Source organism: Crinia signifera, chromosome 4 (assembly GCF_055691185.1).
Source record: "Crinia signifera chromosome 4, ASM5569118v1, whole genome shotgun sequence".
Classification (NCBI taxonomy): Eukaryota; Metazoa; Chordata; class Amphibia; order Anura; family Myobatrachidae; genus Crinia; species Crinia signifera.
Genome location: NC_139220.1, coordinates 284181849 through 284196164, shown reverse-complemented (window position 1 = coordinate 284196164; position 14316 = coordinate 284181849). Strand labels below are relative to the sequence as shown.

Below are 14316 nucleotides of genomic sequence, written 5' to 3'. Positions count from 1 at the left end.
CCGGGGACCAGGGACACATCAATGGCACAAAGTAACTTTACCCTGGATGATGAATGCGGCTTAGTGCACAGTAACAATGAAAAGGTGGAGCCCCAAATGTGCAACAATGTTACCAATTAGTCTAATTACAGTCTCTATGATGGAATGCAAATGTCATTAATGACTGTATAGGTATACAAAACCACTGTACACATAGAGCTGCACATGCACACAACTTTATCTGTACACAGGACAAATATGTGTCTGCTGTGTAATAAATGCCCTGATGATACATGTGTATATATCCACAGACTATACAGACACACACTTGTCACAGGCAGAGAAATACACAAATTCCGGAATAAAGTGTCATCTAAACTGTCCTAAGTTCTCCTCTGTGTGATCCCTTCCCCCTCCTCTCCCTCACTGCTCCCCCCTCCTCCCCACTGCTCCCCCTCTCACCAGCCTTGCAGGGGTCCTTGTAGTCAATGTTTTCCTCCAGCTCCTCCAGATCATAGGGGTAATCCAGGAATTCCTGCCCCTCTCCCAGCAGCAGGAGCACCCGAGCCAGCAGCAGCAGGCATAAGAGCAGGGGGGGGCTGCCTGTCCAGGGCATCCCAGCAGCAGCAGCTCTCTCAGCTCTGGCAGAAGCAGGGCTGTGGGCTGCCTCTGCTCTCCGGCTCTCTGGCTCGCTTTTTGGGATGTGATTGAAGACTGGAGAGAGGCGGGATCTGTAGGGATCAGCCCCCTCTCCGCAGCCCGTGGGATATCATTGTGTCCCTGGGAAACAGCCAGCCTAATAGGGAGGGAGGGAGGATAGCTGTGCGGACCTCTAACCCCTCTGCTGCTGGGGTTGTGCTGGGATTGGAGGCTCCTGTGCACATGGAAGCCCTGGGATGCTGCTGGGATGTATTACCCATGTTTTTGCTGTATGTGGGTTTCTGTAGATAGAGGCACGGGAAAAACAGCTTTCTGCAGAGCATTGCATCTGTAATGCATTCATGGTGCAAGGTGCTAAAGACAGCATTTTACTACTGGCTTTAAGGGCAGGAATGTCCAAACTATGGTCCTCCAGCTGTTGTGAAACTACAAGTCCCATTATGCCTTGACACTGGTTTGCTGTTAGGGAATGCTAAAACTATGGCAAGGCATGCTGGGATGTGTAGTTTCACAACAGCTGGAGGGTCGTAGTTTGGACATGCCGGCGGTTTAAGGCTAGGACAATGTATACGAACAGTTCTGCCAATAGAACACATAGGGTATAGGGCGTTATTCTTGTTCACTCTTATGCCCCTTTCAGACCACACTAAAAAAACGTTATTTTGCCGATTTTTAACCGTTTTAATACGGTAATATGTGCAGGCTGAAAGGTGCAGAACCAATTTACCGCTTTAAAAAAGCCGTTTTTGCTAAACGGTTAAAATGCAGGGTCCTACCCGTTTCCGACCCAGTATTTTGTCACCAAAATGGGGTCTGAAACTGTATTTAGGACCCAGCCAATAGTGGTCCGCTCTGTGCATATCTAATGAGCGGACCACTATTGGCCCCCCCAACTTGGGCAGCACAGGAAGGGAATGATCGCACTTAGGGCAGGGGGTTCCTGCAGTGTATGTTAGATCAGTGACGGGGTCCCTAAAGCGGATGGGAACTAGTAGTACTAGTACCCCCTGCCCCCAGCGCGATCATTCCATTTCCTGCCCAGCAGCATCCGCCCTACCTCCCACCCACCCTCCAGCAGCGTCCGCCCTTGCTCCCACCCACCCCGCAGCAGCGTCCGCCCTGACTCCCACCCACCCGGCAGCGGCGTCCGCGCTCCCTCCCACCCGACAGCACTAGCAGCGTCAGCGCGAGTAACCCCCGGCCCGGGAAGCAGGTATATGGGGTGCATCGGGCAATGGGTAGGCCGGTGGGGCCGTGCGTAGACCACTGGCTTTGACCCTGTATTTGAAAACTTTTCAAAAACGGGTCTGCCAGGTATGTTTAAAAAAAGCCAGTTATGCGGTCTGAAAGCAGCATTAGAGGCAGATTCCTTCTCAAATGGACAAAACCATGTGCACTGCAGGGGGCAGATGTAAAATGTGCAGAGAGAATTAGATTTGGGTGAGTTATTTTGTTTCTGTGCAGGGTAAATACTGACTGCTTTATTTCTACACTGCAATATAGATCTCACTTTGAAGTAAAACCCCACCCAAATCTAATTCTTTCTGCACGTGTTATATCTGCCCTCTGCAGTGCACATGGTTTTGTCCATTTGAGAAGGATTTTGCCTCTAAAGCCCCGTACACATGGGGGGATATGTCGCTGAGCTATATATCGCTCATTGTCCCGTTTGCATCAGCGACCAGAGATGGTCGCTGATGCAAAAGAAACTGCCGGGGGGAGCCCGGCAGTGGAAATCAGCTGGTCGCAGGAGCATGTTCCTGCGACCAACGATCACTACGGGGGAAAAACGGGAGCGTGCACCCGGCGATATATCGCTGGTGCACACTCCCATCGTGGGCAATATGGTCGCTCAGCGAGGACAAAGTAGGAGCAATCATTTGATGGTAAGTAACCATTAAATGATTTATTTTGTGCTATTAATCTTTCTGAAGTTAAACACATTTGTTTAATTAGAGTATCAGGTTTCTATACTGATTCACACAAGGTCAAATTGCATTTGGAATTTATTGCATTATTGTATACTGTGCTAAGTGAGAGGAAAATAAATATCACAGTGTATAAAAAGTAAAAAAAAAAAAAGAATTTGAACTGTAGCGGCCATCTGAATAGCAAGTATTGACATACTTTTCAGACCGATGTCTGCAGAAATCATTCGGTGAATGATTTCTCTCCCCGGTGGCCACATGTGCCGGGATTTGGGCACGGGAAGGGGGAGGGGGGTTGGTGTTCTGCGGGGTTGCGCTTACCTGTTCGCTAGGCTGCGAGCCTAATGAACAGGTCTGAATCAGGCCCTCAGAGTGTAACCAGCTTAAGAGCAGGAACACCAATAATCTTCATTAATCGGAAGGTTTACTAGAAGTGGAGATGATGCGCATAGCTACCAATCAAATTCTTATAATTCTTATGATCTTTTATATAGAACCTTCTAAAACAGGGATGGGCAATAAGCAGCCCTTCATCTAAAATAGAACTACATATCCCAGCATGCATTGCAATAATTTTTGCATGGAAAAATAAAAAAATATGGCACAGGGCATGCTGGGATGTACAGTTCAACATCAACTGGAGGGACACCTATTTCCCGCCCATATTCTAGAAGATAATAGAATCCTATTGGTTACTATGAGCAACATCTCCACCTCTTAAACACCGCAGCTTATTAAATATACCTTCATGTGTAGTATTTCCCCAGAGGGCCATTACATGTAAATCCCTTTTCCTACCTCTGCTGCCTGATCACATCTTGTGTTCCAGTGAGGTAAATATGTCACGTTACCATTTTCTGCAGTCTCTGCAGATTTGCCCCTCCCCCTATAAGGTGTCAGCGCCCGAGGAGGAGATTCTTCTACTAAATAAACCCAGGTGTTTGCTGGATTCCCAACTGTGTATGAGAACCCTGGACTCGGTCAGGGATTACATTATGGGGGACATTTACTAAGATGGGAGTTCTATTTCACATGGGATGTTGCTATGGGCAACCAATCAGATACTGGGGGAGATTCTCTAAGAATCTCCGCCCCCCCCCCTTCGCCGCCCATCGCATTTATAATTATCGCATATGTTCTAACATATGCGATAATTATAGCAAAGGACAGCTCTTGCGTTAAGAGCTGTCCTTTGCGGTGAGAGTCGCCGGGTCCCAGCAGGTCCCGGCGGCTCCCCCCTCCCTCACACACCCGGCGCTGCTGCTGCTGCGCCGGGCTCTCCTCCTCCCTGCACCCGGAAGAGGATCAGTGCAGGGAGGAGGTCACAGGTCCGGGCAGCACAGAGCTGTGCTGCCCGGACACAGGTGAGGGGGGAGGGGGCGATGCGGGGCGGCGGGGGGGGGGGGGGCGGCGCGGGGCGGCGGCAGGGGCGGATTTAGGGATGAGGGCGCCCCTAGGCACAACAATAATGTTTACTAAGTAGGACAGTTTATAGGGGCAGTATCTGCATGTCCTATCCATTTACACTCTATTTAAGATGGAATATAGTACAGTACAGTGGATATTTTGCAGTTATTGGTACATTTTGGGCTGACAGTACTATCACAGGCATCTAAGTGCCGCCCACAAACATGTGCCGCCCCTAGGCCGGTGCCTCACGTGCCTAATGGGAAATTCGGCTCTGGGCGGCGGTGGGATGCGGTAGAAGCCCATTGGCTTCTATGGGGCATCGCCAGATTTTTCTGGCGATGCCCCCCCCGCCGGGTTAACACGGGTTAACACGGCGGGGATTGCTTACAGCATCCCAAAATGCGGTAAAAACCCCGATAACGGGGTTTTTACCGCATTTCTTGCTTAGAGAATCTCCCCCACTATCTGTTATCTTCTAGAACAGGCTTTCCCAACCACGGTCCTCAAGGCACACTAACAGTGCAGGTTTTAGTGATATCCAGGCTTGAGCACAGGTGACTTAATTAGTACCTGAGTGATTCTGATTAAACCATCTGTGCTGAAGCCTGGATATCACTAAAACCTGCACTGTTGGTGTGCCTTGAGGACCGTGGTTGGGAAAGCCCGTTCTAGAAGGTGCAAAATAAATAAGTAGATTCTGATTGGTTGACCACAGCAACATCCCACGTGAAGTAGAACTCCTATCTTAGTAAATTTCTCCTATGAGTAGAAGAATGTAACATGCAGAGAGCTGATTACAGGGATGCTGGCAGGTCACAGCCCTCAAGCTAGGTGCACACTATGGGTCTGATTCAGCATGACTCGCGAGCCTATAAATGCCATCCGCCGCACCCCCACCACAGAATCCTCTTGGTGAAGGGATGTATGCAAACACATGCGGCCGAAGTGGAGACAAATCATTCAATATTCGCCAACCATCAAATTATTTCTCTCCCCTTTTATTTCCTTCAGAGTCAACTGAAGATGGGGTGGGCACTAACGTCATGTGACATCTGCCAAACGCCCCGAGCAGGGACCGCTACACCTGCATTCCCATGGGAACGCCCAGCATTTTCATGGGGACACCTATAAAACGCTGGGTATTCCCCTCCAGCCAGGAAACAATTATACGCACCTACATCACGGGGCAAGTGATAGGTACTCTGGTGAGAGCTAATGGCCATCGGATCCTCTTCTTACTCTGTGATCCCTGGTGAGTAAAGTGATGCTGCAAATTGGTAGCTTAACTTTCCAGCTCGGGGGGGAGGAGGGTGTCATGCAGCAGGTGGAAGAGAATCCATGCGGGTAGTTGCAACGGGGGAATTGCCAATCGGCAGCGATAGCTTCGGCACATGCGCAGCACATACTCGGGGTATTTTCTGCAAACAATACCCTGATATGGCTGCAGAGTGACATCACAGGGACAGAGCTTTCTCTCGAGCTTTGTCTCTGCATGAGATGTAAATCAATTATGGCAATGCTGATTTTATCACATCACAACCATATAGTCGGATGCGGTTGGTGATGTCGGCCCCTTAGTTTTTGGTGCTCTTCAATAAACTTTTCTCCATTTTGCTTTGAATATTTTTCAATCTTCAGAATCAGAATCAGCTTTATTGGCCAGGTATACTTGCGTATACTGAGGGCAGCCGAGAGGAATGCTAGGCCCCGGTAAAATGTTGGGGCGTGGCCTAAGTGTGGGAGGTGTGGCCACCTTAGGCCATGCCCCCAAAATGTTTAGAGGAGGGGTGAAAGAAAACTCTAAATACTCTAAACACATCAGCAGCAGCAGTACACACCTGCAGCATGTGCTGTGCTGTGCTGACAGCAGGCTCAGCATGAGCTCTCACGCTGTCAGTGAGAAGCTCTTGCTAAGCCTGCTGTCAGCACAGCACATGCTGTAGAAGTCTGTCCTACTGGGAGGGCCAGAGGGGGAAGGAGGGGGAAGGAAGGTGTCAGACCAGGGCAATTAGTACCCGCTTCCCCGGCCTCCTTAGCGTATACTACAAATTTGTTTTCGGTTTGCTGTGCAGCAGCCAGGTGGGTAACAAGTAAACAGCATACAGTATAAACAGGTGGGGGAACATGTACAGTCATACAGAAAGTTATTCCGAGGGGACACCGTGTTAGATTATGTGCAAAGGGTTATGGCGCGACTAGACAGTGAGGTGGTCATGAGTTCACGTGCCAACAGGTGAACTGCTTGAGGGAAGAAACTTTTTAGGTTTCTGGTGGACCTGGTGGGAATGGCCCTGTAGTGTCTGCCTGATGGCAGCAGGTTAAACAAGCCATAGCCAGGATGTAGTTGGTCCTTGACTATCTTCGTTGCCCGCTTTCATACCTCCCAACATGACCCTATCCAGGAGGGACACAATGCTCTGTTCCTGGACTTTCCACTTAATGTATGATTACCATCACCTGTGGTAAAACACCTTACTTTTCAATTAACCAGTCCCACACAGGTGAAGGCAATCCATCAATTAAGGGGAAAGTCCAGGAACAGAGCATTGTGTCCCTCCTGGCATGGGTCATGTTGGGAGGTATGCGCTTTTTTGGACTGTCCGGATTATCTTCTCCGCAGCTCTGACTACCTTTTGGAGTCTGCATTTGTGTCTCTCTCGCTGACGGAGAAAATGAGTTGCGTCCCTGGGTGGGCTTGAACCACCAACCTTTCAGTTAACAGCCGAACGCGCTAACCGATTGCGCCACAGAGACTGCTCTGATGCTCTGATGCTTCATGTGATCTTGTTATTCAGAAAACGTTCTACTCATTCTCTCCTGTTTGGTTTTATCTTCTCCTCAAATTTTTTTATTGTTAAGAAATAATAAAAATAATAAAAATTACAAAAAAAAAAAACATATCTGTGAGAGGACCAGCAGTTGATTAGAGCATTTTCATACATGAGGTATGAAAATGCTCTAATCAACTGCTGGTCCTCTCACAGATATGTTTTTTTTTTTGTAATTTTTATTATTTTTATTATTTCTTAACAATAAAAAAAAAGTTGAGGAGAAGATAAAACCAAACAGGAGAGAATGAGTAGAACGTTTTCTGAATAACAAGATCACAAGTACACAGGGAATAAATTAATTAACACTGTGCAGCTAATTTTGGAGAACAGTAACACATATTAAGCAAACGTGCCAGCATTTGTTTTAAGAAGGGAAAGGGAGGGAATTGTGATGTTGTAGAAATCTCTGGTGAGAGATATAATTGATATAGAAAAGTAAGTATAATCAGCCGATATATCGGCTGATTGAGAGGCCGATATATCATTGCAACATCGCCCAGTGTGTACGAGCGATATACCTGTGAACGGCATCATTCACCAATATATTACGTCGGCTCTTCTACACAGCCGATGCCTGATATATCTAGAGATATATGATTCTGCACATTGTGCTGTGTGTACAGGTGATGCGCCGACCACCCATACAGCCGCGCCAGGAGCCACCGGTGATTGACACTTCCGTGGGCAGGTGAATGTGCCCGGCAGAAAATGCATTACCAGGGAATTTGGTCCCAGGATCATGCCGGGTCTAGTGCTGGTGTGAATGGGTCCACGGCCAAAAATATCGGTACTTTTTCTAGGCATTTCAACTCTGCTAGCTAGCAAGGTAGAAAAGCCAAGACAAAGTTCTGGGATTTTTGGCTCGGGACCCATTCACACCAGCACTAGACCCGGGAAGCTAGGCTGTTGTGAAAAGGGCAAAATCAGGATTGCCCCGGCATGATCTTGGGACCGGATTCCCTGGTAAGTCCCTGCATTTTCTGGTGTGAAAGGGGTATTAGCAGGGAAGGGGAGCCCTATAGTGCATTAGCAGGGAAGGGGGACCCTCTAGTGTAAGAGCAGGGGAGGGGAGACCTGTAGTTTATGAGCAGGGAAGAGGAACCCTGTAGTGTATTAGCAGGTAAGCGGAGCCCTGTAATGTATTAGCAGGGAAGGGAAGCCCTCTAGTGTATTAGTAGGGGAGAGGAGCCCTGTAGTGTATTAGCAGGGTCAGGAAGGGGAGTCCTAAAGTGTATTAGCAGGGAAGGGGAGCCCTGTAGCGTATTAGCAGGGTAAGGGGAACCCTGTAGTGTATTAGCAGGGAAGGGGAACCCTGTAGTGTATTAACAGGCAAGCGGAGTCCTGTAGTGTATTAGCAGGGAAGGGGAGCCCTGTAATGTAGTAGCAGGGAAGGGTAACCCTGTAGTGTATTAACAGGCAAGCGGAGTCCTGTACTGTACTAGCAGGGAAGGGGAGCCCTGTAATGTATTAGCAGGGAAGGGGAACCCTGTAGTGTATTAGCAAGGGAGAGGAGCCCTGTAGTGTATTAGCAGGGAAGGGGAACCCTGTAGAGTATTGGCAGGGAAGGGGAGCCCTATAGTGTATTACCAGGGTAGGGGAACCCTCTAGTGTATAAGCAGGGAAGGGGAGCCCTGTAGTTTATTAGCAGGGAAGGGGAGCCCTGTAGCATATTAGCAGGGAAGGGGAGCCCTGTAGCGTATTACCAGGGTAGGGGAACCCTCTAGTGTATAAGCAGGGAAGGGGAGCCCTGTAGTTTATTAGCAGGGAAGGGGAGCCCTGTAGCATATTAGCAGGGAAGGGGAGCCCTGTAGCGTATTAGCAGGGTAGGGGAACCCTGTAGTGTATTAGCAGGGGAGGGGAGCCCTGTAGTGTGTTAGCAGGGTCAGGAAGGGGAGCCCTGTAGTGTATTAGCAGGGAAGGGGAGCCCTGTAGAGTATTAGCAGGGAAGGGGAGCCCTATAGTGTATTACCAGGGTAGGGGAACCCTCTAGTGTATAAGCAGGGAAGGGGAGCCCTGTAGTTTATTAGCAGGGAAGGGGAGCCCTGTAGCGTATTAGCAGGGTAGGGGAACCCTGTAGTGTATTAGCAGGGGAGGGGAGCCCTGTAGTGTATTAGCAGGGGAGGGGAGCCGTGTAGTGTATTAGCAGGGAAGGGGAACCCTGTAGTGTATTAGCAGGTAAGCGGAGCCCTGTAGTGTATTAGCATGGGAGGGGAGCCCTGTAGTGAATTAGCAGGTAAGCGGAGCCCTGTAGTGTCATAGCAGGAAGGGGAGCCCTGTAGTATGTTAGCAGGGTCAGGAAGGGGAGCCATGTATAGTGTAGCAGGGAAGGGGAACCCTGTAGTGTATTAGCAGGGGGGGGGACCCTGTAGTGTATTAGCAGGGGGGGGGCCTGTAGTCTATTAGCAGGGGAGCCCCTTAGTGTATTATCAGGGTCAGGAAGGGGAGCCCTGTAGTCTATAGTCTATTAGCAGGGAAGGGGAGCCCTGTAGTGTATTAGCAGGGAAGGGGAGCCTGTAGCGTATTAGCAGGGGAGGGGAACCCTGTAGTGTATTAGCAGGGGAGCCCTGTAGTGTATTAGCAGGGGGGGGGGGGGGACCCTGTTGTGTATTAGCAGGGGGGGGGGCTGTAGTGTATTAGCAGGGGAGCCCCTTAGTGTATTATCAGGGTCAGGAAGGGGAGCCCTGTAGTCTATTAGCAGGGAAGGGGAGCCCTGTAGTGTATTAGAAGGGAAGGGGAGCCCGTAGCGTATTAGCAGGGGAGGGGAACCCTGTAGTGTATTAGCAGGGGGGGGGGACAGACCCTGTAGTGTATTAGCAGGGGGGGGGGGGGCTGTAGTGTATTAGCAGGGGAGCCCCTTAGTGTATTATCAGCAGTGTTGCAAGTAAGGGGGTACGGTGTGGTACGGAGTACCTGTAAGAAATATGTTGCAGGTACGCAGTACCACTTATCCCTGATCCACTGTCATTTCTATTTTCATTTTAAGTCTAAATATAATGCATCCGCAGCCCGCCCACCCAGCGTTATGATTGGTGCTGTATGCAGCTACCGGCTACTGCTGATTTAGCCTGTCACACTGACAGGCATCAGCAGCGCCGACAGCATGAAGAGCAGGCTCCACTATTGTAAGCACAAGCTGCCTGGCTCTCCCCCAAGCAAGAGCCAACCCACCCCCAGTCATTCCCAGTTTCTCATTCCCTGTCTCCTGTGTCCACGCCTCTATTGTCATTTAGTCACTCTTCTAGCTTTGTGTGACCACGCCCCCTGATGACACATGACCATGCCCATTTTTGGTGGAGGCTATCAGTACCACCAAGAAAAAAATTCTACTTGCACCACTGATTATCAGGGTCAGGAAGGGGAGCCCTGTAGTCTATTAGCAGGGAAGGGGAGCCCGTAGCGTATTGTATTAGCAGGGGAGCCCTGTAGTGTATTAGCAGGGGAGGGGAACCCAGTAGTGTATTAGCAGGGAGCCCTGTAGTGTATTAGCAGGAAAGGGGAACCCTGTATTGCAGTGGTTCCCAAACTGTGTGCCGTGGCACCCTGGCGTGCCTTGGGGGGCTTCAGTGGCGGATTCAGGGGGGGGGCACCCGGGCCCCTGTCAATTTGTAGATGAGGATTAGAGCTTTCCAACGAGCCCAGCCCCGTGTCTCTAGCCCCCCGGGAACCGGAGATATCGCCTGGCAAAGCTGAAACATTTTTTCCCCATAGGATAATATGGGACCCGTCAATTCCGACCCCCACCCAGTTCCGACGGCTGCCAGTTCCCCCCCTGGCATCACAGGAGCTTGTGGTTGATGTCATTCAATTCCAAATCGCTGGGCCTTCAATATGATACCAGGATGGTCCATATCGGTCAGTCGGTTCCAAAGATTTTGGGCCTTATTCTGATCGGAGCGGCCAAACGTGCGTACGTTCGCTAATAACGTACGCTATCCGCACGCGGCCGTTGGGGTTAAGTCCACCCACAACTCAGCCGCATACGTACGGCCAGAAACAACGTCGAAGGGGAGTGGCGTACAAATGTGCGTACGCCAACGTACACGGACGGGCCAGCCCTTACACTCCGACAACTGGCGTACAATTGAGCGTACACCACCGTTTACGGACGTCTCTCGTCCGTCTTCCCACCGACTTCTTGCGGCTATCTGAGCGTACGCCAGCTTGCACGGACGGGTCCCTATAGTTTTCAATAGAAAAGTCAGCTTACGTCACCGCTCGTGAGAGTGAGCGTACGTCCGTGTACGCTGACATACCCTTCACATATATGGACCTGCAAATCTTGCCTTTCAACTATAATTATGAAAATTAATTAATTGATTGAATTAATTAATGTGCAAAATAGTGGGCATGGGCTTAAAACATTGCTGAAACATCCTTTGTAGGTGTTAGATGTGGTTTATGTTATTGTATCATAAATACAAAACCTATGTTTGTATTAGAGTGAACACGTTGACACATGTCGACTTTTGTAGATTGAGTGTGCTACTGTGTAAAGTCTATGAAAGCACGTAGTGAATGTGTCTAACTGTTTAACAAATACCTACCTTAGCATATATAAGCAGATCTTAAAAAGATTCTTACCTTAAATTAAACAAACCTTTAAATGTAGAGAAGTATGGAAAGATAAGCTTCCAATGTGTTTGAGTGCTGTGTGTGGCTTGCAGGTAGTGAAATCATGGTTTGGACTTAATAGACTGCAGCATTGGTTATTACATTCAGGTGTATGTGTTTGGTAGTAAGCAGCGTAAATTAGCAAACCCAGGCGCACGCTGGCATGCGGTATCTGTAGGGGTGGTTTGAGATGGCGGTTGGCGGCCGCCTGTTTTGTGTCCGAAATGAACGGTGCTGTAGGCGATCGTGCGGTAGTAGCACCGCTCATTTTTGGTGCACACCCCCGTGTACGCCCATATTTACGCCCATTTTCCCTCATTATTTCGGCCGCTTCCTTCATCACGCCCCTATGCCGCCCCCAATGCCCGTACACTCGCGTATAGGTTTTTTCGCACGTAGAGACCCGTCCGTAAGCGTTGTGGAGTGTTCGCGCCTGCGCATTAGCGAATGTACGCATGCGCAGATCATAAAAAACACCGGGACGTCCGCGTACGGCCCGGCCGCTCCAACCAGAATAAGGCCCATAGTGTGTAAATCAATTTTTTTTCTTTTTGAAATGTAATTTCATGGCTGTTCATGTTCTTTGAGGGCAGATTACTCTGGAACCAAACGTTCCAGTTTCACTGGACCAAAATCATTCAAAGCCCACTCAAAAGTTCTTCAATATGATACTTGTCTCATGTAAATGGGTCAGTTAGTTCCGAAGATATAGCCGGTTAAATGAGATAACTGGTTAAAGGGGGGGGGGGGTTTCTCTCCCCCCTCACACCAGAAAATGCAGGGACTAGGCTGGTATAAAAGGGGCCAACCTGGGAATGCATTTTCTGGTGTGAAATGGGTATCATTTCAAATAGCTGGGACCTGCAGTGCGTGGAATACAGCCAGGCTCTGCCACTGTCAGTGGCTATCTCTTCTGCCTGGCGGCGGCTGTCCCCCATTTACTACGAGCATGTATTCCCCATTGGCAATGAGCATGTAATCCCACATGGCAACAAGCATGGAACCTCTGGCAATGAGCATGGAACCCTTGGCAATGAGCATGTAGATAAGCAGCACTTACTGTATGTAGCATAATTTTTAATAGGCATTATGGTGTTTGGCATAATACATAATGGACATCATGCCATGTAACTTAACGTGCAATGGACATTATGGTGTAAATCAGGCATGTCCAACGTTGGCCCTCCAGATGTTGTGAAACTACACATCCTAGCATGCTTTGCCACAGTTTTGCTATTAGAGAATGCTAAAACTATTGCAAAGCATGCTGGGATGTGTAGTTTCACAACATCTGGAGGGCCAACACTGGACATGCCTGGTGTAATGCGCGCCTTTGGTGGACAATGTCCCTGTTTATGAAGCGTATTGTGAATTTTGTCTTAATCTGTGTGTTATTATGTGAATTTTGGCTCAATCCTTGTGGCATTATGTGAATTTTGGCTCAATCCGTGTGGCATTATGTGAATTTTGGCTCAATCCATGTGGCATTATGTGAATTTTGGCTCAATCCGTGTGGCATTATGTGAATTTTGGCTCATTCCATTTGGCATCATGTGTAAGGGGCAAGTATAATGGGGTCTAGTATTTTGTTGCATAATGTGTAGAAGTTGTTGTACACTACACTCAAGGACACGCCCCCTGTTGAGTGGCCACACTCCCTTTTCCAGAGCGCGCCTTTTGGCGCGCGCACAACTACATCCTTCACTGTTGTTGCCATGGTGGGCCTGCGTATTTTAAATGCCAGGGCCTATTTTTACTCCCATTGCCACCCTCTCTCTGCCGCTCTCTTAGCATGTACACTGGCACCACTAACACTGGCCCTCCCCACCTAAACCCTCTTTTATCATGGTACCCCCCCTGTCATTTTATCCTGGATCCGCCCCTGGGGGGCTTGCAGGGGTGCCCTGGATTGGTGGTCCATGATCAAATTTAAGTTGTTTATGGCCAAAGTAATAGCCAAATTGTGGACAAACAGAGGTGAATCCTGGTAACTACCACATAACTGACCCTAAGGATGAACTATAATCACAATTTTATTAACTTAATATATTTTTCTGACTTTCTTAATGAGAAACATTTGGTCTAGGGGTGCCATGAAAAACGTTCTGATACTCTGGGGTGCCCTGATTCCACCGTGTAGTGAGTTGATCTAAATGTCCATAAATTGATTTTGTGTAATTTGAATAATGCTAGAAATGTTTTCCATGGGGTAATGGCAAATTCTGCTAATTATGGAGACTAGGGAAGGTGGCTCCAGGTTTTTCCAGTATAGAGTATTAATCCGTTAATTTAAACGTTAATTTAAACGTTAATTGAACACAGGAGGACTGCAATCAGGTGTGTGACATCTAAAGACGACACATTTCTTCATGGCTAATGTTGGTGTATCGTATATGTATAGTAGCAGCATAAGTTATGTCTTATCTGTAGTTCACTAAGAAAAAGCTTTATATCTTCTATTAATATTTTATATTACACTGCACTTTGTCTTGGAAATACAGAATAAATCCATTCTCACAGCATGATGTAATAAAATGCCACAGGGCGAGAATACCTCGATAGCTGCTATATGCACTTTCTGTAGGGTTGTTATACCGTACTATCACCTTACACAGGGACGCACATTCATTACACAGGTTATGTTGCTGATTTAAACCAGGCAGAGGCAGAACTCTGGGAGGCAATGGAGTCATCTGCCACCGGGCTCCTGCTCTCAAGGGGGCACCTCTCCTCCCCTGCAATTTTCTGAATAGTTCTGAAATATGTGTTCTATCTCTCTCTCTCTCTCTCTAGATATAGTTATACTGTATTACTGTATACATACTGTATATATGCCTGTTGCCTGTTATATTTCATAACAGACATACAGTATAAACTTTATATAAGGTTATGTGTGT

At 48.3% G+C, this 14316-nt stretch overlaps 1 protein-coding gene and 1 non-coding gene across 2 annotated transcripts in view; both read right to left on the bottom strand.

Annotated features, from left to right (window-relative positions):
* The window catches only part of BMP1 (bone morphogenetic protein 1), a 63585-nt gene extending 62885 nt beyond the window's left edge, over positions 1-700 (bottom strand). The window contains exon 1 of the mRNA XM_083184819.1: positions 442-700. Coding sequence (XP_083040945.1) covers positions 442-595 — 154 coding nt within the window. The 5' untranslated portion in view covers positions 596-700. The remainder of the gene's footprint in view (positions 1-441) is intronic.
* A 5957-nt stretch (positions 701-6657) lies between these two features.
* On the bottom strand, positions 6658-6731 carry TRNAN-GUU (transfer RNA asparagine (anticodon GUU)). The gene has a single exon. It is a non-coding gene; the product is annotated as a tRNA-Asn (tRNA).
* Between the last annotated feature and the right edge of the window lie 7585 nt (positions 6732-14316).